This window comes from Sceloporus occidentalis, unplaced genomic scaffold (genome assembly GCF_023333645.1).
Source record: "Sceloporus occidentalis isolate IW3139 unplaced genomic scaffold, rSceOcc1.0.p SCAF_2, whole genome shotgun sequence".
NCBI classification, from domain to species: Eukaryota; Metazoa; Chordata; class Lepidosauria; order Squamata; family Phrynosomatidae; genus Sceloporus; species Sceloporus occidentalis.
Window position 1 is genome coordinate 90,446,332 of NW_028316982.1, and position 27,825 is coordinate 90,474,156.

Here is a 27,825-nt window from a genome sequence, read left to right on the forward strand (position 1 = left end):
AATACAAACCTTAAAATTTAAATTGCACAACATTCCCAGACCGTGTCAATTTGCAAAGGCCTGCCAGCACAAGAAAGCCATTATCTCATATAAAACGAGATGGAAATTAGATTTGAAAATATCAATTTCAGAGGCTGCTTGGAATAAGATTTGGAGTCTCCCCCTATTTAAATTAAGATGTACCCTGCTTAGAGAGTCCCTTAAAATAGCTCTATAGATGGTACCTCACCCCTATGTAACTGGCTAGATTTTCTAAGCAATCAGCTGCAAAATGTTGGAAAGGTTGTAACTGCAAAGGAACGTATGTCCGTATGTGGTTACACTGTGATAATGTTAGACAATTTTGGTCCAATGTACTATTTATTATTTCTGAGATCACTCTTCAAGAGATAGCTCTCTGCCTGGGTCTTTTATTACTCCCAGTATTTCTGGGGGAGAACAAAGACTAGAAACATAAATCATTGATTTGTTTTCTCCTGGCCATCACAAGAATTGAAATAGGCAAGAACTGGAAGACGGGCAGCTTAACAGTAGACAACTGGTGGCAAGGCTTTAGGACAGTTTACTAATGGAAAAGTTGTCAGATATGATGGATAACTTCTATTGTGCTTCTTTTGAGAAGAGAAGGTGTCCTTTTGTGTGTGTGTGTGTGTGTGTGTGTGTGTGTGTGTGTGTGTGTGGAGTATATTAACAGTCACTTGTGTCAGCCAAAACCACCGGATCAGCATTTGAACTTCTGGGAGGGGACGTTTACAGAAGTCTAATGATTATGATGACTTACACTTATATGGTTGTTTGTTGGAGACTCTCATGTATCCCTCCATAGTGGTATTTTGCCTGTGTCTCACCTCTGTCTTTTCTATTTCGATTTCTTGCACATTATAATAAAGATTTTTTAAAAAATCATTATCTGCGAACGGATGGATAGTGGGATGGGGCCATCCCAAGCTTTTTAAACATGAAGGGAGAGGGAGAGGGTTTATCTGCTCTCCCTTTTTCTATCTGTATTTCTGTTCACTCATTCTCAGTATGGGATTCTGAAGGTAGCTGCTGTTTACCCTGCCTGTTAGAAGACTGGCACAGTTGGATTGGTTAGAGCAGAATCCCATGGTTTCCCAGCTGAACCATTTTTGCTGCAGACATACTACTGCAACTTGACATGGAAAGTGTGTTTCTCCAGCCCTCCTTCACCATCCTCCTAATGCCAACACTGCTTTAAAACACACACACACCTTCCAGCCAGACAGTGAAAGAGAAGAAAAAGGGGGCCTGAAGCAGTAAAAGACTTTGTAAAAAAAAGAGGCTTCAAAGGCTCTGCTTATTGGTAAGTGAGGCATGTTTGCACTAGAACTGAAGTACCCAGTTCAAGAATTTAAATCAAAAGGAGCTTAACATACCCTTTGCCTTGATGAAACAGATCAAAATCAAAGGCATATGTGGGCTGTGTTTTTAAGCTGTGGCCTGCACACTCACTCTGTTTCCTTTGCAATGGTATGGACCTAGGAGTTAACCTACACAGGTTGTTTCCAGAAATAAATGGTGACTAGCCATCTTGCCTTGATAAGTTTCTATTCAAAACTTATCCATTCCTCGACTTTGTCCTCCTACATCCACTGAGCAGGATCAATCACGTGCCGACAGGAGATACATACGTGTAGCACCTTCAGATGTGGAGACACTTATAACCTAGTAAGTAATAAGCAGAAAATATTTTTATCTTGTTCTTAATGAGGGAAGATTTTATATCAGGTTAATCAGATTTTAGTTCAGGATAACACACAAATTCAAGAAGTGTTCCATATTTTATGCTACCAACTTCTTTGTTTCAGTTAATCTCGAAGGTACTACAGGATCCCTTTGCTCCAGATTTTAGTGTTAAATATGATAAAACAATGTATTCTCAAAATATGAGCTCTGTTAAAATGTCTTGGATTCAAGTATCATTTATGGGCAGGGAAGAGTAAAATTCACAAACATTAAAATCATTCAAAGCCAGTCACAATTCTTTCCGCCTCCAAGTTACCTTCCTCCCACCCCACAGTTCAAGAATTGATTAGTCCGCCTCAGTTACCAATATGCAGCATCATCACAAATCACATTAACTAACTCTCTTCCTATGTTCTGAATATACAGTAGTTATAATATGTTATGTTATGAGCAGGATAATGTGACTATGATAAGCCAAGCTAAATGTTTTCATAAGCCAAGCTAAGTATAATATTTTCTTAATTACAACAAATGAGCATTTTGTTAGAAGTACCCAGAGAAGGCAAAAATGTTTTAAGCTTCAATATCATCAGGTATGAGAGCCAGTGTGGTGCAATGGTTTGAGTTTTGGATTACAACTCTGGAGACCAGGATTCAAATCCCTGCTTGGCCATGGAAACCCATTGGGTGACTTTGGGCAAGTCACATTCTCTCAGCTTCAGAGGAACACAAAGGCAAACCTATTCTGAATAAATCTGGCCAAGAAAATCCCATGGTAGGTTCTCCTTAGGGTCACCATAAGTTGGGAATAACTTGAAGGCACAGAACAACCAACAGCACCTATAATCAGGTCCAATGTACCAAGATATAATGAGTTGCTATTCACACAACACATTTGGGTTTGACCACTAACGGCAATTACACTTGTCGATTCAGGTGCAAGTCCTGTTTAGTCCAGTGGAGTTTGCTCCAAACCAGACCATATCTCTTTTTTTCATCTGATCTGAGGGAGTTAGAATTGGTGCCTGAGAGCAACAAGGGACTGAATATGGATGGATACATTTCATTCATTTAATATGACAGAATTACTGTTGGTGGTCTAGCAGAGTCAAGAATATAATCTCCCTTGGAGAGGGTTACAATCCCTCTAAAGATCTAAGGACACAGAAATTGAGTCTATGAGAAAATAAAATTAGTTCATTCACATAAAATAGTAGTTACTAAATAAGTGATACCATGCAAATCAAAATGATCTATGCTTAACCGTCATATCTAAAAAGATGTTGTGGTCCTGGTGATATATCAAATATAAAGCTATTTGGGTCAAATTATATTATAGATGAGGATACAGTCACAGAAATTAGACATGTCCTAAATACCAATGAATAGCTTCTTGCATTCACAGTGATGGGAAAAGAAGGAATGGCCTAATATAAACTATGTATGGGTGAAACATACATTCCACCATGCCTAGGCCAAGATGCAGATGAAAGGCCCTCCCTCCATCCTGCCACAAAATCAATTGGTTTTAACCCTCTGCCACTGCCATCCCCTTTCCTTGTGTGTCTTTTTAGACTGTAAGCCTGAGGGCAGATAACTGTTTTTTTTTCTTGTTCTTTTTCTTGTTCAGCACCATGTACAATGATGGCACTATATAAATAAATTATTATAATAATTACTGAATTCTTTATTGTGTGATTAGAGCAGTCAAGTGGGATGACTTCTGTAGGAGAAAGAGTAAAGTCAGGGATTTGGGAGCCAAAACATTTTTGCTCTTGTCATCTGAAATGAGGCGAACACAAATGGATGAGACCAGATGATAATAACACATCAGTATAATGCATTTGCAAGATGTTGTTCTGATACATTATCAAGCTTGCAAATTTATGTTATTAACAGGAAGCATTAATATTGCCCAAAAAGATGCTCTTTCTGGTAAAGGCTTCTCTGTAAACATCAGCTCTTGCAGCCAACTAGTTATTAATATGTTACTTAACATTAATTCAGTTTTGCAGTAACAAAGGAATACATTACAATTGTAATGTAACAAAGGATAGCTTTACTCCTTTCACAGTGCAACTACAACAGACCTAGTTACTTTACAGTTACTAAAGTTTAGTAATAAAACTATGGTTACTCTTATTAGTTACTCCTGATCAAGCAAGAAATGTAATTGCAGCTGTTTTCTTCTCATTCCCAGACTCCTTCAGTGACCAGATTTCAGCATTTGGATGAGCCTGTTTCCAGTTCAAATATAACACTAGGTACAGAGCATCCAAAAAGGAAAGAGGATATGTGAGCACATGCAGACACACTCTTTCTGTATCAAATTAAAGAGGCCCACCAATAGTGCCTTTTGTAATAACTTCCAAACCTTGAAGCCAGCACTGAAACTGGAAAGCGTTGCTCAGCAGGCAGAATCAGGTTGATCCAAGCTATATTGTCTGTTCTTTGAATAGTATATAGAAGGCATAAATTGTTGAATGATGAGTCAACATATAAGTAAATTCCATTGGTTGAATGGGTTTACTCTAGTCAAGACTAATTAACAGAATATGTCTCATTTATTACTTAAAACTGCAATAGATACTATCTATTCTGCTATGTTTACTCCTGATAGAACTCCACTATGCTTAAAAGCTACAACTGCATTACATAGTACAGTGGTCCCTCCACATCCACTGGGGTTAGGGGTGAAAGACCCTGATGAATGTGGAAAAGATGCAAATAAAAAACACACTATTCTTTTCACCTAAGAGAACACCTCTCTAGGAATCTCCAGCTCCTCCACTGTGACTCTATGGTCAGTATCTGCCAGAATGTGGTCACAGAATCAAGCTGGAGGACCTATAAATGCCTAGACGTGTGTTTTTCTAGGAACCTCTAGGTCATCTTCTGTCAGAGTTGTGCTGGAGGATCTAGAGATTCCTACAAAGAACATATGAATCAAAACCACAAATTATCAAATCTGGAAAAGTCAAAGCTGCAAATGTGGAGGGCAAATTGGGATACAAATTGCCTATCAGTAACAAATAACTTATGATAACTTCTTTAAAAACTATCTATTTTCTCAGTTTCTTATTTTAGACAACCAAGCATACTGCAATAGAAGGCTAATACTATGAACTTGCATCGCAAGATACAGAATTGCAGATTCAAAGCAAACAGCAAATTATTCCATGAGAGAGTTATACAGAGATAACAATATGCCCTGTCCCAGATTGGTCATGATTTAACAGTGCTCTCAGTTTAAAAAACATTAATCTTACATCACATGTTTGGGTTACCCTTTAAGATTATGGCTTAACTGAACTGTATGCTTTACTATATGCATGGCTCCGGGGAGCAAAATGTCAAGATCCTTCATAAGATACTGTTGTAGGTACAACCTTTGAACATGGAAACTAACCTTTCATTTAAGAGGTAATTTAATAAGAAGAGACATATTTAATAGGTACAGAAAACTATAAGGTTAAGCATTGTAGTTCGCTCTAGATATGCAGTCTTTTCTGGTAGAAATGAAATAGGCAACCTGGGTCCAAAATAGACTGCAAAAATAATCCAGTTTGAGACTTCTTTAACTGTCCTGGGTCAGTGCTAGGGAATGCTGGGAACTGAAGTTTATTGTAGCATCAGCACTCTGACAGAGAAGGTGAAAGTCTCATAAAACTACAGTTCCCATAATTCTCTAGCATTGAGCCAAGGCAGTTAAAGTGGTCTCAAATGGGATTATTTCTGCAGTATTTTGGACCCTGGTGTCATTTTCTCTAGATGTTTTGGACTGCAACGTCTGTCACCCGAAACCAGCACACTCCATAGTCGGGAGTTAAGGGGAAGCAACTAGTTGACAAGCTAGAACTCTAGAAATGTCCAAATGCATGGTATTCACTCTTGAGAGAAGTAAGATTGTTTCACATAGTTGATAATTCAGTAAGATTCAATTTGCGTAGCATTAATTTCAAAATCGCTGTCATAACATGCAGCACTGTAATGAATACACTAGATGAATACAGAAAAGAACTCATACTCCATCCCCATAACTCATCAAACTCTTGGTCAGGAACATATTGCATCATATCTATATAGTTTGAAAATTTCTTTGGTTATATGCCTGGACATGTATGTTTTATTTGTCATACACCAAAGGGGGAAAAGACAGTACTCTTCTCCCAGAACATTCCAGAAAACTGACCCATGTTTAGTATTCGTGAGATTTTAAACTGTACTTCAGATACACCAGTTTTACTTCAATTGCCTTTCATCTCATGCACGAGATTAAAAGACAAATGTATATTTTCATGTGGGTGGGTGGGAGATTATCATGCATTATCATGAACTGTCTTTCTCTCTTCCCCTGTACTTAAGGTGCAGCATTTATTACAAAAAGTGCTCCAAAGCCTCAGTCCCTTCAAAAGAGGGCTGACAGAAAAGATTACCCAACTGAAATACTGTACTTTATTGCTCAGAAACTGGGGTTGAGATAAACTGCCATAATTGAAGGTCAGCTTTAACAGAGGGAGCAACAAGAATTTTCAATGAGAACATATTTGCTCCCAACTCCAATTTAAAACACCTTTGCTTGTGTTTGTCTCTTTTGAAGGTCAGTGTGGAATCTTTGCAAGTGTTTTGTTGTTGTTAACTACCCTCAAGTGGACCTCTATGGATGAGGCCTCTCCAAGACCCCCTGTCCAGGGTAACCAGACATCCTCCTTTTCCAGGACATGCTCTACATTTCAACCTTCTGTCCAGGCGTAATTCCAAAATGTCCTCCATTTTGAGCATGGATTTATATTTATGTTCATGCTTTTAGCTTTTATTTTGTAATGTCCTACATTTTTCTTGAATGACCTACATTTTGTGGTAACTTGTCTTCCTTTGTAGTTATGACATCTAGTCACCCTGCCCCTGTCCTCTACTGCTCTGCTGAAGCCCTGCAGATTGAGTCTACCCATCTGGCATGTGGTCTTCCTCTCTTTCTGCTACCCTCCACCTCTCCTAGCAGCATTGTCTGTTCTAGTGTGCCTTCTCACGATGTGGCCAAAGTACAACAGCCTTGATTTGGTCATCCTGGCTTCAAAGGGAAAGTCTGGCTTGATCTCTTCTATAACCCAATTGTTTGAGCAACCCACTATATTAGTATTATTGCTATACTGTGCATTTAAAAACAGTGGCATTCTTACATTGTCACAGCTGCAGTTCTTTGGCCAGCCATCCCTTTCCTCAAAAGAGGTGTGAGGAAGGGGAAATGGAGGGTGGGGGGTCTGTTGAACTTGGCTGTATATCAAAAAGGTGGACCTGTTAACAGTGGGGAAGGCAGGAAAGGGAGGGCAGAAGCCTCTCCATGTCTCGTTCAGCAGCCATGACAACAGATGGCATTTCTCCCCTCAATGAATGTCTTGATGTGGTAATGGACTGGATGAGGAAAACCCGACTCAAGCTGAATCCAGACAAATCAGAGTTACTTACAGTAGGGACCCCCAAACCAGGTATTGGGTTGCAACCTCCAGTCCTGGATGGGTTACACTCTCCTTTAAGGTCTGTGTTCACAATCTGGGGGTGCTCCTAGACCTGTCGCTTCACATGATAAATCAAGTGAATGCAACAGTCAGGAGGAGCGCCTGATATCAGCTCCGGCTAATACACCAGTTGTGCCCTTTCCTGGAAGTAAGGGACCTAGAAACTGTAGTGCATGCACTGTTAACCTCATGACTTGATTTCTGCAATGCATTCTACATAGGGCTATCCTTGTACCTAGTCCAGAAACTAGTTAGTACAAAACATGGCAGCCAGGCTGATCATTGGTAAAACTAGAACTGAAATCTCTTCTGTAGTTGCCTATTGGTTTCCAGGCACAGTACAAGGTGTTGATGATTACCTTTAAAGCCCTACATGGCTTAGGTCCAACCTATATAAGGGATCACCTACTTCCGTACAATCCGCCCTGCACCCTCAGGTTCTCTGTGAGTAATTTATTGCAACCCATAAAAACCAGACTAATGGCAGCCTCCCAGAGGATGTTCTCCGCTGCCGTTCCCAGACTATGGAGCGCCTTGCTGGAGAAGATCAGTCAAATAACCAGCCTAGACAGCTTCAAAAAAGCTGTCAAGACGGATCTCTTCCGGCAGGCCTTCCCAGAATAGTTCAATCTAATTTCTCTACTCTCCCTACTTTACGCAACCACTGCCTCTACTAGAAAATTGCTGTCATTTGAACAGGTTTAATTTTTAAACGGTATTGTATTTAATCCTGTTTCAAAAGGGGGGGGGGTCAATTTATTTATTGAAAGAATGTATTATTCCAACATATTCTAGTCATGTAAACTGCCTTGATTGCTGCAGCAGAAAGGCAAGGTGTAAGAATGAAGTTTATTTATTTATTTATTTAATAACCATAAATCCCCACTATAATGAGATAATCCAGGAGGACTATCTATCTATCTATCTATCTATCTATCTATCAAACACTATATATAAATGTAAATTCATGGCTTCTTATGAATGCTCAAAATGGAGCACACCATCCTCATCTTCCTCTCCCCTTCATCAAGACAAGAGAGAGGGATGGAGGGAGGACAAAAACACACCCTATTATTATTGTTGTTGTTGTTGTTATTTTCTATCCCAGAGAGCTATGAAGCCCTCGCTTTCCCTTTCCCTTCATCCAGACAAGAGGGAGCGAAGAAGGTAGGACTAAAACAGCAAATGCATCTGAGGAAGCAGACTTAAGCCTGAGAAAGTTTGTGGTGCCAACTTCTTTCATTCAGTGAGCCTCAAAGGTCCTACAAGACCTCTCTACATACAGTACACAAACACCCCTATGATTGCTGCTGCTGTTGTTATTATTATTATTATCATCACCAGTTTCTACACCACAGGGCTATGGAGCCCTCCCCTTCCCTTCCCCTTCCCCTTCATCAAGGCAAGAGGGAGGGAAGGAGGGAATAATGTAATAATAATTATTATTAAAACACCCTTATTATTATTATTATTATTATTATTATTATTAAAACACCCCTATTATTATTATTATCATTACTATTATTTCCTATCCCACAAGGCTATGAAGCCCTCCCCTTTTCCCTTCCATCAAGGCAAGAGAGAAGGAAGGAAGGAAGGAAGGAGGACATAATAAAGCACCCTTATTATCATTATTGTTATTATTATTTTGTATCCCAGAGAGGGAGAGGAGGAGGAGGAGGAGGAGGGCTGGAGCCCCTGATGCTGCTGCTGCTGCTGCTGCTGCTGCTGTGGAGCTGCTTACCCCAAGTGACAGTCGTGTGTCCAGGCGGCCGTGCTGCTGGTGCTGCTGACCTCCTTCCCCTCAGAGAGCGTGGCCATCTCCCCAACAGAAGAGCCGAGGAGGAGGAGGAGGAGGAGGAGGAGAAGGAGAAGGAGAAGGGGAAAGAGCGAGGGACAAAAGCGAGCCCCTTCCTCCCTCCCTTGACACAAGAGACAGAGAGAGAGAGTGTAACGGAACGGGCGCGCGCGGGTCTCAGCCGCGGGAGAACTACATTTCCCGTGGTGCTTTGGGCGAGAGGGGCGGGCGGTCTCCGAGGCGGAGGGAAACGGGGTGGAGGAAGGGAAAGCGAGGGCCAGCAGCGCCGTTCCTCCTCTCCTCTGTGAGGTAAGAGCCACGCCCCCTCCCCGCGCGCGTGCGCATGCGCAGTAGTAAGTCACTCTTCTTCTTCTTCTTCGCCTCAGTCAGAGCCGCGGCCTTGTCGAGCGCCCTCCCGTTTTGCATCCTCAGCGTCAGCGTCGTCCTTCTTCTTCTTCCTCCTCCTCGTTATTGTTTCCATTCGGACTAGCGGCCCTCTTTCTCTGCCTCGGCCCCAAAGAGAGGCAGGATGTCGGAACAGACGGGATTGGCGATGCCGCCGCAGACCCTGGACAGGTACGGCGTCCGCACGGCGCCTCCATACCGCTTTAAATTACGGACTGAAGCATCCCCTCCTGACGCCTCAACCTCTTTCTTCCTTTCTTTTTCAGGTCCCAGACTGGAGAAACAACCCACAAAAAGCCACAGTTTCCCAGGATTCCCCAGCACTGAGCCAGGAGGGGCAGCTAAAGCGGTCTCAGACTGGGTTATTCCTGCAGTGTGTTTTGGGCCAAAGGAGCTTTCCTAGACTGAGGTCCCAAAGCATACACTGCAGAAATAATCCACTTCGAGGCCGCTTTACCTGCCCCTCCTGGCGCATTGCTAGGGAATCCTGGGATATGTAGTTTATTCTGGTACCAGGGATCTTCCTCTCACAGAGAGAAGGCTCAATGTCTCACAAAACTGCAGTTCCCAGGATTCCCTAGCATTGAGCCACAGCAATTAAAACGGTCTCAGACTGGATTATTCCTGCACTGTGTTTGATTGGGACCTTACTCTAGGAAAGCTCCTGCTGCCAATTTATTGGCCCAAAACACACTGCAGAAATAATCCAGGTTGAGACCGCTTTAACTGTCCTGGCTCAGTGCTAGGGGATTCTGGGAACTGTAGTTTTGTGAGACATTGAGCCTTCTCTGTCAGAGAGAGAGAGAGAGCTCTGCTGCCACAATAAACTCCCAATTCCCAGGATTCCCTAGCACTGAGCCAGGGCAGTTAAAGTGGTCTCAAACTGGATTATTTCTGCAGTGCAGAGGCCCCCTCAGTCTACGCCTGTGTGCAGTGATTATGTATTACCTGCGGATGAGTTGTCCTTGTGGGGGCATGTAGTCCCTCTGTGTTGCCTTCTGCCTGCGTTCACTAAGGTTTATTGTCCAGGCAAGTAAGTGTGTGCATGTCTAGCCTGGCATAATAACACCTTTGAGGTGGAAAGAAACCGTAGCTTTCTAGACTTCCGTCTACTTCCTCAGATGCACTGAACTTCTCACCTCTTCCTCAAACCCACATGTTTTGCATTCCTATGGCTATTCATAGAGCCTGCTTAGAAGAAGGCACTGCTTCTGCTTCAGGCCTCTGAGGAAGTAGAGGGAGGTTAGGAAAGCTCATGCTACCCACTTCTTTCTCTCTCAAAACACATATCCAGGGATAGCCAAGTTGCCAAAGCACAATAATACCAAAAGCCACAAAACAGCAATACCTTTAAAGTCTTTTTTCCCCTCCCTTTCTCATGTTTGGTTTTTAACAGCTTCTAATGAAGAAGCCAGCAGAATTTCGAAAGCTGGCATCTGGCTCAGTGAAGGGATTGTTGTTTGTGGAATTTGGAGGTGATTGTGCCTTTTTTCTCTCAATCTTCATCAGCACTGCAGAAACAATCCAGGCTGACACCACTTTAATTGTTGTGGCTCAATGCTGTGGGATCCAAGGATATGTTGTTTGTTGTGAGACCAGAGCTTTCTGACAGAGAAGGATAAATGTCTCACAAAAAAGTACATTTCCCAGAATTCCACAGCACTGAGTCGTGGCAGTTAAAGTGGTGCCAAACTGGATTATATCTGCAGTGCAGATGTAGCCTGAGTCTCAAAGATGTTGCACGATCCCTTTGCATAGTGACGTTCCTAACTACGTCTCTGAACTCAGCCTAAAATAACAGTTTATGCAAACACATTCACATTCCTTTTAGTTGCTTGGATCTTGTATTGATAAGGAAAAACAACTGGGGAGACAGGCTGTGGGTGCTCTCTTATTACCACACTGAGCAGGGGGCCTGTGCTTGTGTTGCTATTGCTGCGCCTACATCACTTTCTCTTTGCTTTTGTGGCTGTCCTTCAGCACTGACTGCTTTCTAGGCTGCAAGTCCTCTGGTCAAGAGCATTGGAGTCCTGTGGTACAGAAAACTCCCCTTCTGAGTTCATGTTTGTTTGCCTTTTGGTCAAGAGCAGAGAAACAACAAAGGAAGTTTAGAGCAGAGGTGATATAACTGTAGCAAGAAGAACAAAAACCATTAAAGCCTAGAGCTAGTGTCTGAGTTGCGAAAGCTTTTTGTGGGGTAAGACTATTGGACTGAGAATTGCTCAGTGCATTTTCATTTCTGTGTGCTGTTTTAAAAATGCAACAAAGGAATAGTTCTTTCTTTTTCCTACCTGATGGGAATGGTTTTCTTTCTTTTCTATCAAAATAAAAGCTTTTGAGTTCACCCGTTATTAGGCTGTGTTAGAAAGATAATGAGAAGCTGTAAGACTGCAGAAGTGCATTGATTTGTCTGTGTTTTCAGGTAGTACTGGTTGTAAATCAGAGCTCCTAAAGTTTGCAATAACTTTTATTTAATAATAATAATAATAATTTGTATTCTGCTTTTTCACAAAGGAATCCAAGTGGATTCCAACAGTATAATTAAAACATCAAACAATTTAAAATTACAATTTAAAAACCCATTTATTAAATATATGCCCTGCTGCTAAACACAGAAAATGTAAAATTGTAACTAGGACATGGACTTAACAATAGGAAAAAAGAGATTTTAGAGAAGTAATTGCAGATGAAAAGCAGGTGTATATATTCTATAATAAATAACAGATCTTTGGCAAATAAGGGGGGAGATGATATGTGTTGGATGACTTTTGTCACCTTGCTTTAGTTTGTGATAGGATTTTCAAAATGAAAATCAGGAATTATCAAGACAACATAAAATATATAGAACAGCACTTAGTTTGGAGACTGTAATAAATTAGATTTCAAAATTTAGAAAACAACCTGGTTGTTATATGGTTACCTGCATATAAAATCCTAAAGGTTAACAAATTGCAATTTAATATATAAAAAACATATAAATATCATTCAGGCTACCAGCAGCAGACATTTCTGGAGTTGCCTAAGAATCTCCATATAACTGGACTGTTAAACAAAAAGTGGGAGGGCCTGTGGTTTCTAACTTTGACTTATTTAGACATTTCAACAGATAGTCAAAACAAGGAGGAGGAAGAGAGGATAGACAGACTGTGGCTACTCAGTAATATAAATGTTGGAACATGTGTTTTTTTAAAAAACAGGATAATCAAAAAACTTTTTAAACAGAAAAATTGCCTATCTTTTGATTGTGGGTCTTGGACCTGCTTTCCTGTACTGGTTTGTGATTTTGCACTTCTGTACTGTTTTCCTTGGAGGTGTATTCAACTTAGTTGGCCTGTCTTTTGAGTAGACATGTATATGCGTTTGTGTGATATTACATCACAACAATTTAAGCTCTGGGATGTTGTTTTTTAAGCTGTTGCATTTATGGAGTACTTGAAAGTGCTGAAAGAATGGAGTATATGCATATACAGCTGAAGTAAAGAATGACTAACTTAATATTATTCAGTGAACTTTTATGTCTTGGGGGTACATCTACATTGTAGAAATAATGCAGTTTCACACCACTTTAGGTACTGTAGCTCCAGCCTATGGAATCTTAGGATTTATAGTTTTACAAGGTTTTTGGCCTTCTCTCCCAAAGTGTTGATGCCTCACAAAACTACAGTTCCCAGGATTCTGTAGAATGAAGCCATGGATGCCATTTAAAGTGGTGTCAAACTGCATCATTTCTACAGTGTAGATCCACCACAACTGAGGGTTTGAACCTAGATCTTCCCAGCCACAGTTCCTCACTCTTAACTACTTCATTACGCTTAGCATATATACTCGACCATAAGCCAAGAAATTTATGCCTCAAAATTGACCCTAAAATTCTGGGTCAACATATATTCAGGTCAATAGAATAATACCACTTAGAAAGATCCTGAAACAAGCACCGCCTGATGCCCCACTCTTCACGCCTCGAGGGAGGAGGTTGTGTGTATGTGTAAGAGGTTCCCAATCTGATCTGAAAGCCTTCTCTTCCCATCAAAGGAACATCCCTTTTAGCTCCTCTTCTTCCCCTTACCAGTCCGATCTGAAAGCCTTCTCTTCACATCAAAGAAACACCACATTTAACTCCACTTCCTTTCCTCCCCAATCCAATTTTCAAACTTCTCCTCCAGCATCTGGGAAGTGGTGTTAGGTGGTTAGGAGAGGTCCAGAGAAGAAGGGAGAGAAGTGTGTTTTCCTTTTGATCCTTTGTTACATACCCTTAATTTTTATCCTTGGCTTATCCATGGATCATATCAAAATTCATGATTTTGACCCTGAAACCTTCCCTTGACTTATACATGAGGTCAGCTTGTATGCGAGTATATACGGTACTCTCAGGGTCTAATAAATTCAATGGTTTCTGAAGCTGAATAGTGGCTGTAACTTCAAACCAAATATTAAACCTGTTGTGGGAGTTGTGACCTTGCTATTTGTGTGTGTGTGTTTTTTAATAGTGCCTCCTTCTCAACTGCCATTTCAAGATGCTTCCTCTAATCAAATTGGTCTAATACCAAAGGGTTTCATAATAGATGTCATTCTTTCAGTGCTTCCCCTTGCAAGTTACAAATTGGCTGTATCCACTGTTCCTTTGGGAATGTAGAGCTGCATACTTCAGATTGCAAAGGAGATGACTTCTGATAATCGTTAGGAAGTGTGCCTACTTACAGAAACTTAATATTGATTAATAATTAATGAACCGTTAGGCCTTCATATTTACAGAGCAATCATAGTCATATATAGTATACATAGTTTCCTTTTTTAAACTGTATATTATTCCAGAAATTCCTTTTCAATAATGATATTATGGGAAAACAAATAATAAGTATATACTGCTACTGCAACACAATAAATTACCTACTGTATACACTAATATATAAGTAGAAATTTTAGTCAAAAATTGACTTTAAAAACCTATGTCAACTTATCCATGGGTCAGAGTGAGTACTGTATTTTAACTCTTATTTTAAAAAGGATCCATCCCCTGGTGAAAGGCAAGAGTGTAATCTGCCATGGAAGCACTGACCTCCCTTTACTCTCTCATCCATCCAGCCTTTAGTGTGAACACAAACAGTTGTGCCTACTGGAATTTTGTATGTTCTTTGTCATCGTTTTGATCCTTTGTTACGTGTCCCTAAATTTTATTCTCAGTGTATCCACAAGTAATATCAAAATCCACGATTTTGGCTTCAAAAACCTGCCCTCGATTCACACATAAGTTTGGCTTATAGTTCAGTACAAATAGTAAATTGTATTAGATTTTTCAAAAAATTCTCAGCCTCAGCGGATGGCATTCGCAAACCTCCTCTGAAAAAACCTGACAAGAAAACCCCATGATAGGTTCACCTTAGGGTCACCATAAATCGGAAATGATTTGAAGGCACACAATAACAGCAACAAAATAAATACTTTGTCCCACCCTACCATTTGAGAATCATTGAACTAGAGATAAAACTACTTACCTTCATTTTTTGGTGTTGGAGATTAAAGTCCATCTGTAGCCTTCTGAGCTGAATATATTTTCTGACACTGAAGTTGTTGGTCCTGAAGACTGGGAAAATGTAGTTACAAAAATATTTATTTAATTTAGAAGCGCAATAACTAGCAGAATGAGCCAAGAGGGCTTCAGAAATTAGAATACATGGCTCAACTGAAGTAAAAATGGAATCATTTTAGTTGACCTCCTAAATGTACTGAGATACACAGTTTTTATTGACTAACTCATAAGATTAAAAAGGATAAAAATTGTCATTGTGTGCCTTCAAGTCATTTCCAATTTATGGCAACCCTAGGGTAAATCTATCATGCTTTCTTGAGAAAATCTGTTCAGAAGGTGTGATGGGACCTTTTTAAAGACCTAGGTTGCTTTTATCTACTAACTTCAGAAGGACCCCTGTCACTAGCACTTGCCCTGCTTTTTACCCTTTCAACACTATCCTTAAGTGTATAATAATTAGGATCCCAAGTGTCTCCATAAACCACTTTCAGTATTTTAGGTAGTGTGTATGTTCTTCTTTACGGTTAATAGTAATTACTTTAGTCAGAGTCAACCACTGTAAAACAAACAGTAACTTTAATTGATAACATACAGAAGTAAAGTATTTTGTATAAGTTAACGTCAAGGTTAGTATGAGTATTTTAAAATCAAACACTCCACAGGTTTTTAACCACTCTTTATACTGCTCCCTCTCTCTTGGTAGAACTACCAACCAGATCCTGACTAGACTAGAGCAGACCAACTGAACTAAGTGTCACAACGGACTCAACCGACTGCGTTTTTAAAAATTCTCCTCTTGCATGCCCATTAAAACCGGCTGGGTTGGGTTTCGCTTCTCTTGTGCTGTCCGTTGCCTGATACCCCGCTATCAAGCTGTCCTTCACCCCAAACCAGCCAGTTTCTAAAGACACTCAGAGGGAGTTTGCCATTGCCTTCCTCTGAGGCTGAGAGAGTCTGACTTTTCCAAAGCACAGTTGGTTTTCAGGGCTAAATGGGGATTTGAATCTTGGTCCCCTGAAGTCCTAATCCAACACTCAAACCACTACATAACTGGCTGTATAATAATCTGAAGCATCCGTACAACAACAAGATGAAGAAAAGAAAGTGTGAGGCACAAGATTTGGAACTTTAGATTTTATTATAAAATGTTAGGCTCCGCCTAACTTATTTCTAGTTGCTGCAGTGCTGACTTTGTAGAGGAGCCAATAAAGCATATCTTTTACTTTCAGTGTGTTCATTGTACATCATAAAGGATAATGCGGTTTATATACTGGTTCATAAGCAAACATATTTTAATGCCTTGTATGATTGTTTTATATCTCAGACTTCATTATTTTTCTTGTTCCAATAAGTTATCATTCACTTGGTGACCCCAAACAGGAAAGTTGACAGGCAACTTGAAGGCACATGCATAAATACATAGACAAACCCCTCAAGCAAGATGCAAACTTGTGACTCTAACACCACCACTTTTCTTCCCTGGCCTTTTATTGTTATTATCTTTGCCTGATTAAAAAAAAAAGCCAGTAGAGTTCAAAAGCTAGCATAATGTATTTTGCACCCTTTCGGTTGACCTAATAAGGTAGCACTGGAATGTGTACTTTGGATCTCATATGGAATGATATCTCCAAAGGACTATTTATGCTAGGTTACAGAGGTCTTTGAATTTTGAAAAAGATCTTCGCACGGAATATGGATTTATATACTCTTGGTTGAGAGGAAGTAATGTACATGTTAATCTGTGTATTATTCTCTTGTTGAATGGCAAGGCCTCAGGGCGTCTATTTAATTAATGATCCATTATCTGCTGTGAAAGCTCCCTCACCCTGGATGGTTTTAATTTTCATTTGCTGGGTTTTGATTGTGGTGTTTTTCAGGACTGGTAGCCAAAGTTTGTTCACTTTAAGAGTTTCTTCTTTTCCTGTTGGTCCAAAATTTCAGTGTTTTCAAACAGCATTTTATGCCCAGGATGGTTTATAACGTGTTCTGCTACTGCTGATTTTTATGACTGACCCAGTCTGCAGTGTCTCTCATGTTCCTTGATCCGTGTTTGAACACTGTGTTTGGTGGTCCCTATGTAGACTTTGCCAAACCCAGAAAAAAACCATAGGAGTGAAGACAACCAACCACTCAAAGGAAAGGTATTTTTACCATACATTAAAGGAGTCACAGATGGAATAGGGAAACTGGTGAGCAAACAAAATCTCCAAATGGTCTACATACCGACCAAGAAAATCCAGCAAATGCTGTGCTCAGCTAAGGACAGGAGAGACCCTCTCACGGCTGCAGGAGTTTACCCCATATGGTGCAGCTACAGACAAGTCTACATAAGGACCACCAAACACAATACTTTAAGTCTCCTGTTTTACCAATATGTCCTAAGTGCATAACTATACAGCTTTGTTCATGTCAGCGTGCTTGGATCTTAAAGGTTATCTGTCTATTCTCTTTTTCAGGGTTCTTTTGCTATTGGTGATCAAATAGGTGATTATAGGAAATTTTAATCTATGGTGCTTGTTTTACTTGGAAATTTCTCTTCACAGAGAGGATTGCAGTTATCTGTTGAATAGCTTTGTTGTTAACCTATATTTTACCCAGTCTAGGACTCAAGACACCCTACAAAGGTTAAAACAAATGATGTGGTGTAAAATTCTCAGTTAAAAGATTTTAGATTTGTCTTTTATCTTTACTTTTTCTTTTATTTTAATTCTTGGTTTTATTTTGTGCTTACTGATTTTTTATTTTATTTTAACTTCATATTTTTAGTACAGGTTGGTATATTGATGGGTGGGATCTAATGCTGTAATTTTGCTAATGGAACTAGCTGCATCAGCAGGAATGGGATGGAGCAATTCCTCTTTCAGACCCACAGTGCACCCTCAAAATGAGTTTCAGAGGACTGGGAAACACAAATGGAACCTGCAACAGAACATTGCTGTGTGAAGTGCTTCTGTCCAGGATTCCAGCCACTTCATTCTCTGTTCTCTCTTTTCCATCTCACCTTTCCCCAACCAATCACCATCTTGGGGCCACTGAGCATACATATTCCTCATTGGGCAGTTCTTGGGTTCACCTTCCCCGTCCCAATAATTTCTAAATTTTTATTTTTATTTTTTCTAAGTTTGAAGAACTGGGGCTTACCCCAAGCCTGTTGACTGTGTCTCACACCATTTCTACAACATAAGCAGTTATACTTGCAGATTGAATGTGGGAAATGAAGAGAATGATCATTTAGTTATATAGCACAATACATGTGCGGGCATGTTTCAGAGAAAGAGAAACATTATTTCAGATTGTTTCTGAAGGAAAATGGAAAACATTTCCCTATAGGTCCCAAGGGCCTACAATCAAGACAGCATGGCAGGTGGCACAACAATGAAAGGTGAAGAAAATGGTAGGTGTCTGTATGTGCCTTCAACTCACTTGTCAACTTATTTCATAGAGTTTTCTTAAGCAAGGAATACTCAGAGGCAGTTTTGCCAGGTCCTTCTTCTGCAATGTAGCCCAGAGCAACTGGTATCCATTGGCGGTCTCCCATCCAAGTACTTCCAAGATCAGACAGGACCTGGTGCCTCTAGGGTATTTAAGCCACAGGTTTGTCATTGCCATCCTCTGATACTGAAAGAGTGTGACCAAAATCACCCAATGGGTTTCCATGGCAGAACCAGGATTTGAACTCTGGTCTCTAGAGTCATAGTCCAGCGCTCGAACCACTACACTACGCTGGCTCTTATATAGCTATGTTAATTTCTGTCAAAGTATAGAATAGTAAAAGAAATTGAAGATGAAGGATTATATATATATATATATATATATATATATACACACACACACTCCTATTGTTGTTTTTTTAACTAGAAGATATACACACGTTAAGTTAATTTGATATGTTTCTACCATTAAAGCATTTGTCTAGTTAAAACGTGCTGATTATGAGGTCATGCACATGGGTCCACTCCTGCCTCAATTGTTGTGGGACAACAGTGACCACATGCATCCAAGCTGCTGCTGTGAACCCGAACAGAATGCTGACAAAGCTGGACACGTTCTCTGCGCAGCTTCTGGCCATTCTGGGAGCGTACACCATCTAAGCACCATGCCCCCCAGAATGGCCAGAAGCCTCACTTTCCTGCCCGTCTGTTTCAGGCCTAAAAGGGACCTACTTCAGGCCTTGTTTAAAAAATAAGTTAACGCCATCTTTGTTCCTTTTGTTCAAACTGAAAACTGCTTAGTGAAGGAGCTTTTTAGGCACAGTTGTAATTACTAAAAGGTGTTTTGGTAGTTTTAGTGCTTTAAATCCAAGATTGTAGTAACTCTGTGCATCTTTCTCCTTTTTCCGACCCCTTGCAGCCAAACATTACCTGAAAAAAGCAGACTTTGTGTGAAGATGTACAGGTACTGAGACAGGGAGATCATTAGGAGCTCTGGTGGTGCCGTGGTTAAATGCCAATACACCAGCCTCTCACTCATAAACCACAAGTGAGTTCAATCCCAGCCAGGGGCTCAGGATCGACTCAGCCTTGCATCCTTCCAAGGTTGCTAAAACGAGTACCCAGCTTGTTGACGGCAATTTGCTTACAGTTATAAACTGCTTAGAGACTGCTTGGTGCAGTATGAAGCAGTATATAAATGCAGTTGCTATCACCACCTAATTTGGCAAACAGAAGCAGTTCCAACAGTAATATACGCAGTTTGATACCAGCCAAATATTGTAACAGCCAAAACTTACTGGGGTAGCAATTTTGCAATTATGCAAAATAATTGTAACCCATGAAAGAAGGAAATGCATACCTTAGGTTTTGTATATAACCAGGAAAGCAAGTGGTGCTTTATAATGTGTAGTATTTGGATCCTTTATATATCTGCAAAAAGGAAGATATTCTTTCCAAAAGAAAACACTATTTTAAGAGTTTAAAAAAAAAAAGATGTCCCCGCTCTCATTTTCTCTTTGGAGGTATCAAACAGAGTAAACATTATGTCATCTACAGTTGAAGAAAAGTCACTGTTCATTTAAGTTATGTACATAGCAGAGAATGACAAGGCACAAAATTCTAGCCTAGTGGTATAATATGATAAGGAAGCTTTGTGAAGTCTTTAAATAGAACTAAGATTAAGTGCTTAAGTAACTGCTTAAAACACACCTGGTATACAGCAAGAAGTTTGCAGTTTCACTGAGGGCACATATGCACAACTATAATTTAATTAAAAGGTCTCAGTAATAATTTGTTTGGAATATTCTCCTACTGATTTTCTGAAGAATGCTCAAACAAACTATTGCTAGAGTTTAATGTTAGTTTAACCTTAAAGTCCAAAAATATGTTTTTTCTTTTCGAAGGAAGCTAAAAAATAAGGAATGTGAAATACTTAATATCAGTTCTGGGAATTCTAATGACCATTATTTCATTAAAATGTTGCAGTGCAGTCAAAATTTCTGAAGAAGCTCCTTTCTTCCTCTTTAAAGACCAGTTATGTTCCTAGTTAAACTGGAACACAGCAAATATATTGTTAATTTTCAAAGAAAGGAAGGACTCAAAATATCCAAAAAATTACAGGCTGATACTTTTCTTAAATTGTGACTATAAGATTCTGACAGTGATTCTGGCAGAAAAATAATGGAAAAAAGGCAATGCTATTTATCGAAGCGGGGAAAGTATTTGATAATGTTAATTGGACTTTTATGTTAGAGACACTTAAGAAAATGGGTAATGTTATCATGTGAATCAGATCAATATATAAGAGACAAATGGTGCAAATTATCATCAGCACTGAGAAAATAACCATGCAACATAGAAGAAGCAACAAGGCAACAAAGCTCGTTATTGCCATTATTAAAGGTGAATAAAAACATTAGAAATAACCGAGATAGGGTATAAAAATAAAAGACCAGAGTTATAAATTGAAATCTTATGCTGATGATCTGGTAATAAAGACTCATTTAAAATTATTAAGGAATTGATGGAAGCTAGTGAATGACTTGGGTGAGTTTTCAGGTTTCAAGGTCAATAAAGAAAAAACAGTCATAGATGCTGAAATCTTTTTACTGCTGCAGACGTAGCATTAAGTCAAAGATCAGGCTTTAAAACAGAGAAAAAAGTGAAATATTTAGGAATCTGATTAACAAAAAGAAATTCAGAAAGAAAGAGGCAGTCTTGAACTTCAAAACTCTATTCTGCATTTGGCCTGCCTATGGGCCAAGCCAGACAGCCCTGTAAAGCCTTCTGGGTGGGTGGGGGCATAGCATTTAGGCACCACATGCCCCCAAGATGTCTTGAAGACGCTCAGCTGTTTAAATATGGAACACCCGTTTTCAAGACGCTGCAGGGTGGGAAAACCCGGCTTTTTGCCAGCTGAAAAAGGAGCAGATCTTTGCCAGCTTCAAGGCAAATTGGGGCTGCGGCGTGTGCTTGCCTGAATCCGGCTTTGGTGGGGCCAGCTTGAAGCCATCCCTTTAGGTAGGTCTGCTTTGCCCCTTACAGGGTCAGTTTGGAGAAAGAACATTAAAATTTGAAATATGCATGGCATGCTTATGTCTGATATGGAAAAATGAAGGAAAATAAAGGATTGAATAATTATTATGCTAGAAAAGGCCTTTTGAAAAATTGGTAGAAATACAACAAAATCCCTCTTTATCACATAGTCTTTTGGGGAGGTGGAAATCAAAGGAAGAGAATTGGATAAAATATGAGCATATTTTGGCAGAGGACACACAGAAAAAATCCAAGATGAAATTTAGAGAAGCATTGGAGAAGGAATGGTTAAGAATGCAGTGCTTCTTACATAAACAGTTAATGGGGAAAAATTAAATGGACCTGAAATTAGGAGGATTGGAGGCGGAACAAAATGAATTTGATAAAGTCTTCCCTGAAAAAAAGAAGTAAGAAGACATCCAACTTGTATAAATTGCAACTAAAGTGTAAATTAGAATAAGAGGTCATAAAAGAATCTATGATTAAGTGAAGTCAATAATGTAAAACATGATATAGAAATTGAACACTGGGAAGGCACTTGGAAAACAACACAGAACAGAGTCTTAAAAAAAATTATTACAGAATGCTGTGTTGGTGGTATCTAACACTGGCCAAACTTGCAAAAATATATATAAAATGCATGACAATAGATGTTGGAAATGCCAATAATGTGTCAATACATGTTTTCATATGTGGTTGAACTGACAATTGGGCAAGGGGGAGCCAGAATAAAACTGAATTACAATGTCCCAAATATTTAGGATTACATTACCCCACTAATCCTAAATTTTACTTACTCAAAATAACACACATGATGGATAAAGATACACAGAGGCAGCACTGGAGAACAATATTATACCTGACTTCTGTAGCAAGACTTCTTTTTGCACAAAAATGGAAACGCAAGCAAATACCAACACTTGAGGACTGGGATAGCATTTGCAATCTTTAGTTGGCAATCAGAAGTCCAAATAGGTCACTTTCTCTGCAATCTCACAGAAAACATAAAAAATTAAACATTATCTCCTCCAAATGGTCTGGCAGGATATAAAAGCATTTTTATCAACAGTTCTATGTTGCGTAATCAATTGTGATAGCTCTGGACAAGTGCAAGCGATGATGTGAACTCAGGGATTTTTCTCTTTGGATTCATGTGGTTTTGACCTGAATCTGGTGGGGAAAGGAATTAAGATAGTCTGCAAAGTTTCATTTTGTGGTTCTCATGAATATTGTGAAATTTAGTTTTTAAAAGGAAATAAGCTCTGTTTTGTATTTGGGGAAAACAGCATGCTTACTGTATAGTTCTGGCTACTACATAATTGTTAATATTTTTAGATTGTTCTTATATGCCATTTGAAAAGGCTTTAACATAGTGCAAATCTAATCCTCCATATAAAACTGCAATAGTCTATTAACTCCCCTGGTTGCTTTTAAAGACTATATTTATATTACCTTTGATTAAGGTAATATAAAAACCAAGTTAAAGGAGTTTTAGATATTCCTTTATTTGGCTTAACTGAATATTTCCCAGCAGATAAGGTCCCAACATCCTTTACTTTGGGTTATTCTCCTCCCGCTTGCTCCAGATAGGCAGGAAAAAGGAAATTTCAAACTTCAGTATATATGTAATTTTGGGTACATTGACTACTACTTGTTGAAGAATCTGGAAACTGGCATTTTAAAAAAAACTCACTAAAAACTTTGGACACAACAAAGAGAGTCACACCTGTATTGGAATATAGAGATGTTCAAGATGATTGGATAACCAAGTTTCTAAAGTTGCAGTCCAAATTTGTCTGAAAATGAGACATTTCACATTGGCCCATCTCCAAAATGTAGGTTTGTAAGAGTTCTCTCGTTCTACACTTTAGCAATCCTTGGATTTTGAGGAGCGATGTTTCTAGCATTAGTCAGAAACATACTTATAGTTTCAGAATGCCAGTTTTAGGTACTAATACATTACCTTTATTTTGTGTAAAAGCAGGCATCTTCTGGTAAATGTAGCATGTATAGAATGAAAAATCATATTTCAAAAGCTGAAATAATAAGCCTGTTTGTGTGTTTTTATAGCATAAGTGTTGGAAAAATATATTAATGCCACTTGATGTGTTTTTTGCAGAACAAGTACTTGAGATTTGAGTTTTCAGAAACTATGCTTTGTTTGACCTAGCCAGCTGTTTCTATTTTGGTTGCTGTCTTAGTTGCGACCTGATTCTGTACTAGGATCAAGTTAATGTTTTATTCAATACAAGAAAATGGAAAATCTGGCAAGAACTAAGATCCTTGTGTCAATGGTTTTATTTAGCTTTCTACTGTAGCTACTGTCAATAGCAAAATAAAGTTGATGACAGAAAACAAGGGATTTTCCATCTATTATTCATAGTTTGCTAAAGGCTTAGAAATATAGAGCATATCATATTATTGTTTTTTGTAAACCATGTGTTCTTTAAATTATAGCTATTGAGCAATGAATTAGATAAAAATAATTTAAAGATACACACAGTTTTGCTTCATTACAATGTGAAAATTGAATTCAGAAGTATCACTAGCATCCATTATATTTTAGACCTATATTCAAGTATGAAACATGTTTTCAGCTTCAAAGGGCAGCCTTCAATAACTAATTCAGGAGTGTTACTTTGCAAGGTTGTGTTGTCATTTTTTATTCTCCCCATCATCCAACTGAACTTCAGACCTTTCTGGGTTTCGGGTTGTTTGAAGGCATTTCACAGCTTTACATGAGTGCCCCAGTTCTTCAGCTTTCTCCTCATTAATAGTTCTGAGGTAACAACCAAACCACAACACTTACTGCAACTAGAGCAAGCTTCGGAAGCTGTCATGCATGCATCATATGCTTCTTAGATAGAACAACGTGATATCTATTATTATTTAATTCTATCCATTTAAAGCTATTTTTGGATCCAGAGACATGAGCCACCACTACATTGGAGAAGAAAATTTGGGGTGGCTCCATTTCTGCTTGCTTAGAGATGCTGATTTATTGCTTTTAAAATTTCATTAGAGAATTATGTTTTCAATAGGTGTGTCTTGGGTTTTTAGTGTTGTTCTAGAGGATTTGATGAAATTAAATTTTTTAGAGTGAAACATTTGCAAATGGGATGGTTACTATTGTCCATATGCATAAACTATGTAAGTATTACAAGGTAGCATTAATTGCTGCTCAGACATTTATGAAATTGTTTGAATAAACTCTGAAGCCTTAATTCAGTTGCTTATTCCAGCTAGAGAAGACCCACTGAATGCTAAAACACTAATGTTAGTCCCATTGATTCCAGCAATTGGATACAAGCCCAGGAATCATACAAAACACAACTTTGAACAGTTCTTGAGTAAGGTGCCACAAGTCACATCCAGAATGTGAGAATACTACAGAAATACTTATTATTGTACATAAGTCACTCCTTGGTGGTTTTGCCACTTGTCTACTGACTCAAGGAGGCAGCAGCAAGTGTGATGACTCTGGACCTTTGAGTGTGAACGTATCGTAAATTTCTATTGCTTGAAACTTATACTAAAGAGGATATATTTATAAAGCAGGATTTAAGAATTTGAAATAAAAATATATACATACCTTAAGCATTTGCATGAACTTTGCAAAAAGTGAGTGTGGCCTGCTGTTTGTTGTTGTGTGCCTTCAAGTAGTTTCCAACTTATGACAACCCTAAAATAAATCTATCATGGGATTTTCTTGGTAAGATTTATTCAGTAGAGGTTTGCCATTGCTTTCTGAGGTGTGATAGCTGATGCCAGCTTCTTGACAAGTCTGCATGTATTAAATGTAGTGTAGAAAATATGTTTCCTTGGAAGTGGAAGAACACTTCTTGTTGTGTAACAAGGGTTCCCTGGTTGCTTCCCACTCCCTGTCACAGGATTGCAGTGCTTTATGCTTAATTACTTATTTCTACCACCAAGAGTGGTTTGTGCAGAGGATTGAAGAACGTACTAATCCACAAGTAGTAATCTGGTCACAACTCATAGGAGCAAGCCTGTGTTTTTAGTGGTACAGATGGGGAAACCACAGGAGCTCAAGCCTATATTGGCCAATTCATGGGCAGGGTGAGCCATGGGAGCTCCAGTCCATGGATGGTTATCCAGACAATACAGCTGGCTTAGTGTATATTCTAAATTCAAAATGTGAATTTAGAGATCATTGATTTGGTGGATGATAATAATAAAAGTTTTTTAAAAAAATATATCATTTACCATCTTGTAAAAATTACCCTGGCTTAAAAGCAAATGGAGGCATACCACTGTTAACAAAGCATTTGATAGAGAAGCTCCTTTTTAAAATGGGTGCATATACGCTGTAGAAATAATGAAGGGTCGGTACAGACTGGCAAATATGCCAGCTTCGGGGCGGCATGGGGTCATGGTGTATGCACGCTGCATGCCCCGACACTGTCCTGAAGCCGGCATTACGCCGCTCCGCTGTTTACACAAGGGCAGCTTTTCAGCACTCTGGCGGCGCGGCATTTAGACACTGCATGCTGCAGGAGTGCCAAAAAGCTGCAGCAGTGGTGGAAAAGGCAGTGTATTTCCAGTGCAAAAAGGAGCGGCATTTTTCTGCTTCTTTTTGTGCCAGAAAAAAGCCAGATCAGGACAGCAGCGTGTGGTTGCCACAGTCTCGATCCAGCTATCAAAGTGGTGGCGGCAAGCCACCCCTTTAGGGCCATCTGTTTTGCCCCGGAGTTTGGCACCACTTTAACTGCCACAGCTCTGTCGTTTAGAGCCCTGGGACATATAGTTTTGACAGAGAAGATTAAAGACCTTGTGAAACTACAAATCCCAGGCTCAAATAGGATGGAACTACAGCACTTACAGTGATGTCAACCTGCATTATTTCTACAGTGCAGGTGCACCCAAAGTCTTTTTACACCCACTCTCTTTTCTTCTTCATCCTCTGTCTAGTTTGAAGGATTTTTAGCAGCACCAGTATCGGGAGGATGGTGAAGGAGGGCTGGAGAAAGACAGTGTTGAGAGTTGAGTGTAGAGTTGCAGCAGCATCTTCAGTAAACAATGCAATAAGGTTTGGGCTGGGGAAAGAAATGGATTCTGTTCTAGCTGATCGTACTGTAGTTGTGTGTGCCTGCATACAACAGGCAAGGTAATCAGCAGCTGCCTCCAGAATCCCTTACTTGAATGTGCATGAACAGCACAACAGAGAGAAAAGGGGTTAGGAGAGAAGGTTGCCTCATGAGTTACCTCTGGTCTGTTTAAAAAACAAAACATAGTTTGGTTAGCAAAATAAAAATCATAAGAAAAAAGGAGGCTGGTGAATGGGGAAATAAAATCTTCCCTGGATTTATTTTGGAAGAAGCTTTCAGTTGGTCTTTAAAAGGTTCAGTATATTTTTGTTTACTTTATGCAAGGGTTACCTGACCTGGTTGTTTCATTTTACATGTGCATATTATTCATTTGGAATAAACAGTTTACTGAAAATGGTTGGCCTGTTGTTGTTGTTTTTTGTGATGCAGGAACCTGCCCTCTGTTCTTTCCATGTTATTTCTATCTCTGGTACCAATTTTCTATTAAAGAATTAAGGCCAAGGAACACATCTACCTTGTTAACCAAGGCATACCTGCATAAATTCTGTTTAATTCAAATAAACAGGATGGCCTGGCTCAAACAGTGTGATTGTATTCCTTTGCTTGTGATTTGAGCTAGGATCCTGTTGGTCACTTCCACTGTTGTAAATTACCTCTTTTTTTTGGCTAGGGCAGAGCTGCAGCATGAGAAACAGCAGTGAGGGGGGAACACTGTCTTCATCTGGAGAAAAAACTGCTCTAATAGAGGTGTCTTTTGTTGCCACCTACCCTCACTGCTGTCATCATTGTAGGATTCAAAGCCATTTAACCTCTGCATTGCCGCCTCCTGTATTAGCAGAGTTAAGGCGGGCAATAGGATCTTGTCCTCAGAATGTACACTACCATTTAGTATTTTTAGTATAAATCCTGGTCAGTGATTTGAAAATACTAAGGAATTTAGGAAGCAATCTTAAATCCATTTCCGGTTTTAACTCGGCAGATCTCTCCACTACTGCTTGGGATTAAACTGTTTACTTTATATTTATTTATTTATTATTTATTTAGGTATTTATATCCCGCCCTTCAGCCTTTCTTAAATAAAGCACTGAAAATTATATGTTTGTATCATATTTAATACAAAAATATTTTAATAGAAGCTTCAGGATTAAACACACATCTTTGCTATCTATGCAATATATATAAAGGTAGCTGCTGGACTAGGATGTAGTGGATTTGATTTAGTAACACAAATTTATGAAGAACTGACTTTTCCAGATTTAGCAAGCTGTCAAGATAAATGGACAGGGATACAATACTTTGCTGTTATTATATTTGTTGTATATAGTATAGCTTTCTGATG

The 27,825-nt window shown here is 39.2% G+C and overlaps 2 protein-coding genes across 3 annotated transcripts in view; one reads left to right on the forward strand and one right to left on the reverse strand.

The window, feature by feature from the left end:
• Positions 1–9,047, reverse strand: part of CPEB3 (cytoplasmic polyadenylation element binding protein 3) — a 116,462-nt gene extending 107,415 nt beyond the window's left edge. The window contains exon 1 of the mRNA XM_089510238.1: positions 8,968–9,047. The gene's annotated coding sequence lies outside the window, so the exon portion shown is untranslated. The remainder of the gene's footprint in view (positions 1–8,967) is intronic.
• Positions 9,048–9,291: 244 nt separating this feature from the next.
• Positions 9,292–27,825, forward strand: part of LOC149318669 (E3 ubiquitin-protein ligase MARCHF5) — a 29,031-nt gene continuing 10,497 nt past the window's right edge. The window contains exons 1-2 of one of the 2 annotated variants that reach the window (XM_089510244.1): positions 9,292–9,330; positions 9,408–9,597. In XM_089510244.1, coding sequence (XP_089366370.1) covers positions 9,551–9,597 — 47 coding nt within the window. In that variant the 5' untranslated portion in view covers positions 9,292–9,330; positions 9,408–9,550. The remainder of the gene's footprint in view (positions 9,331–9,407; positions 9,598–27,825) is intronic. The other variant, XM_089510243.1, reaches the window with a different exon arrangement.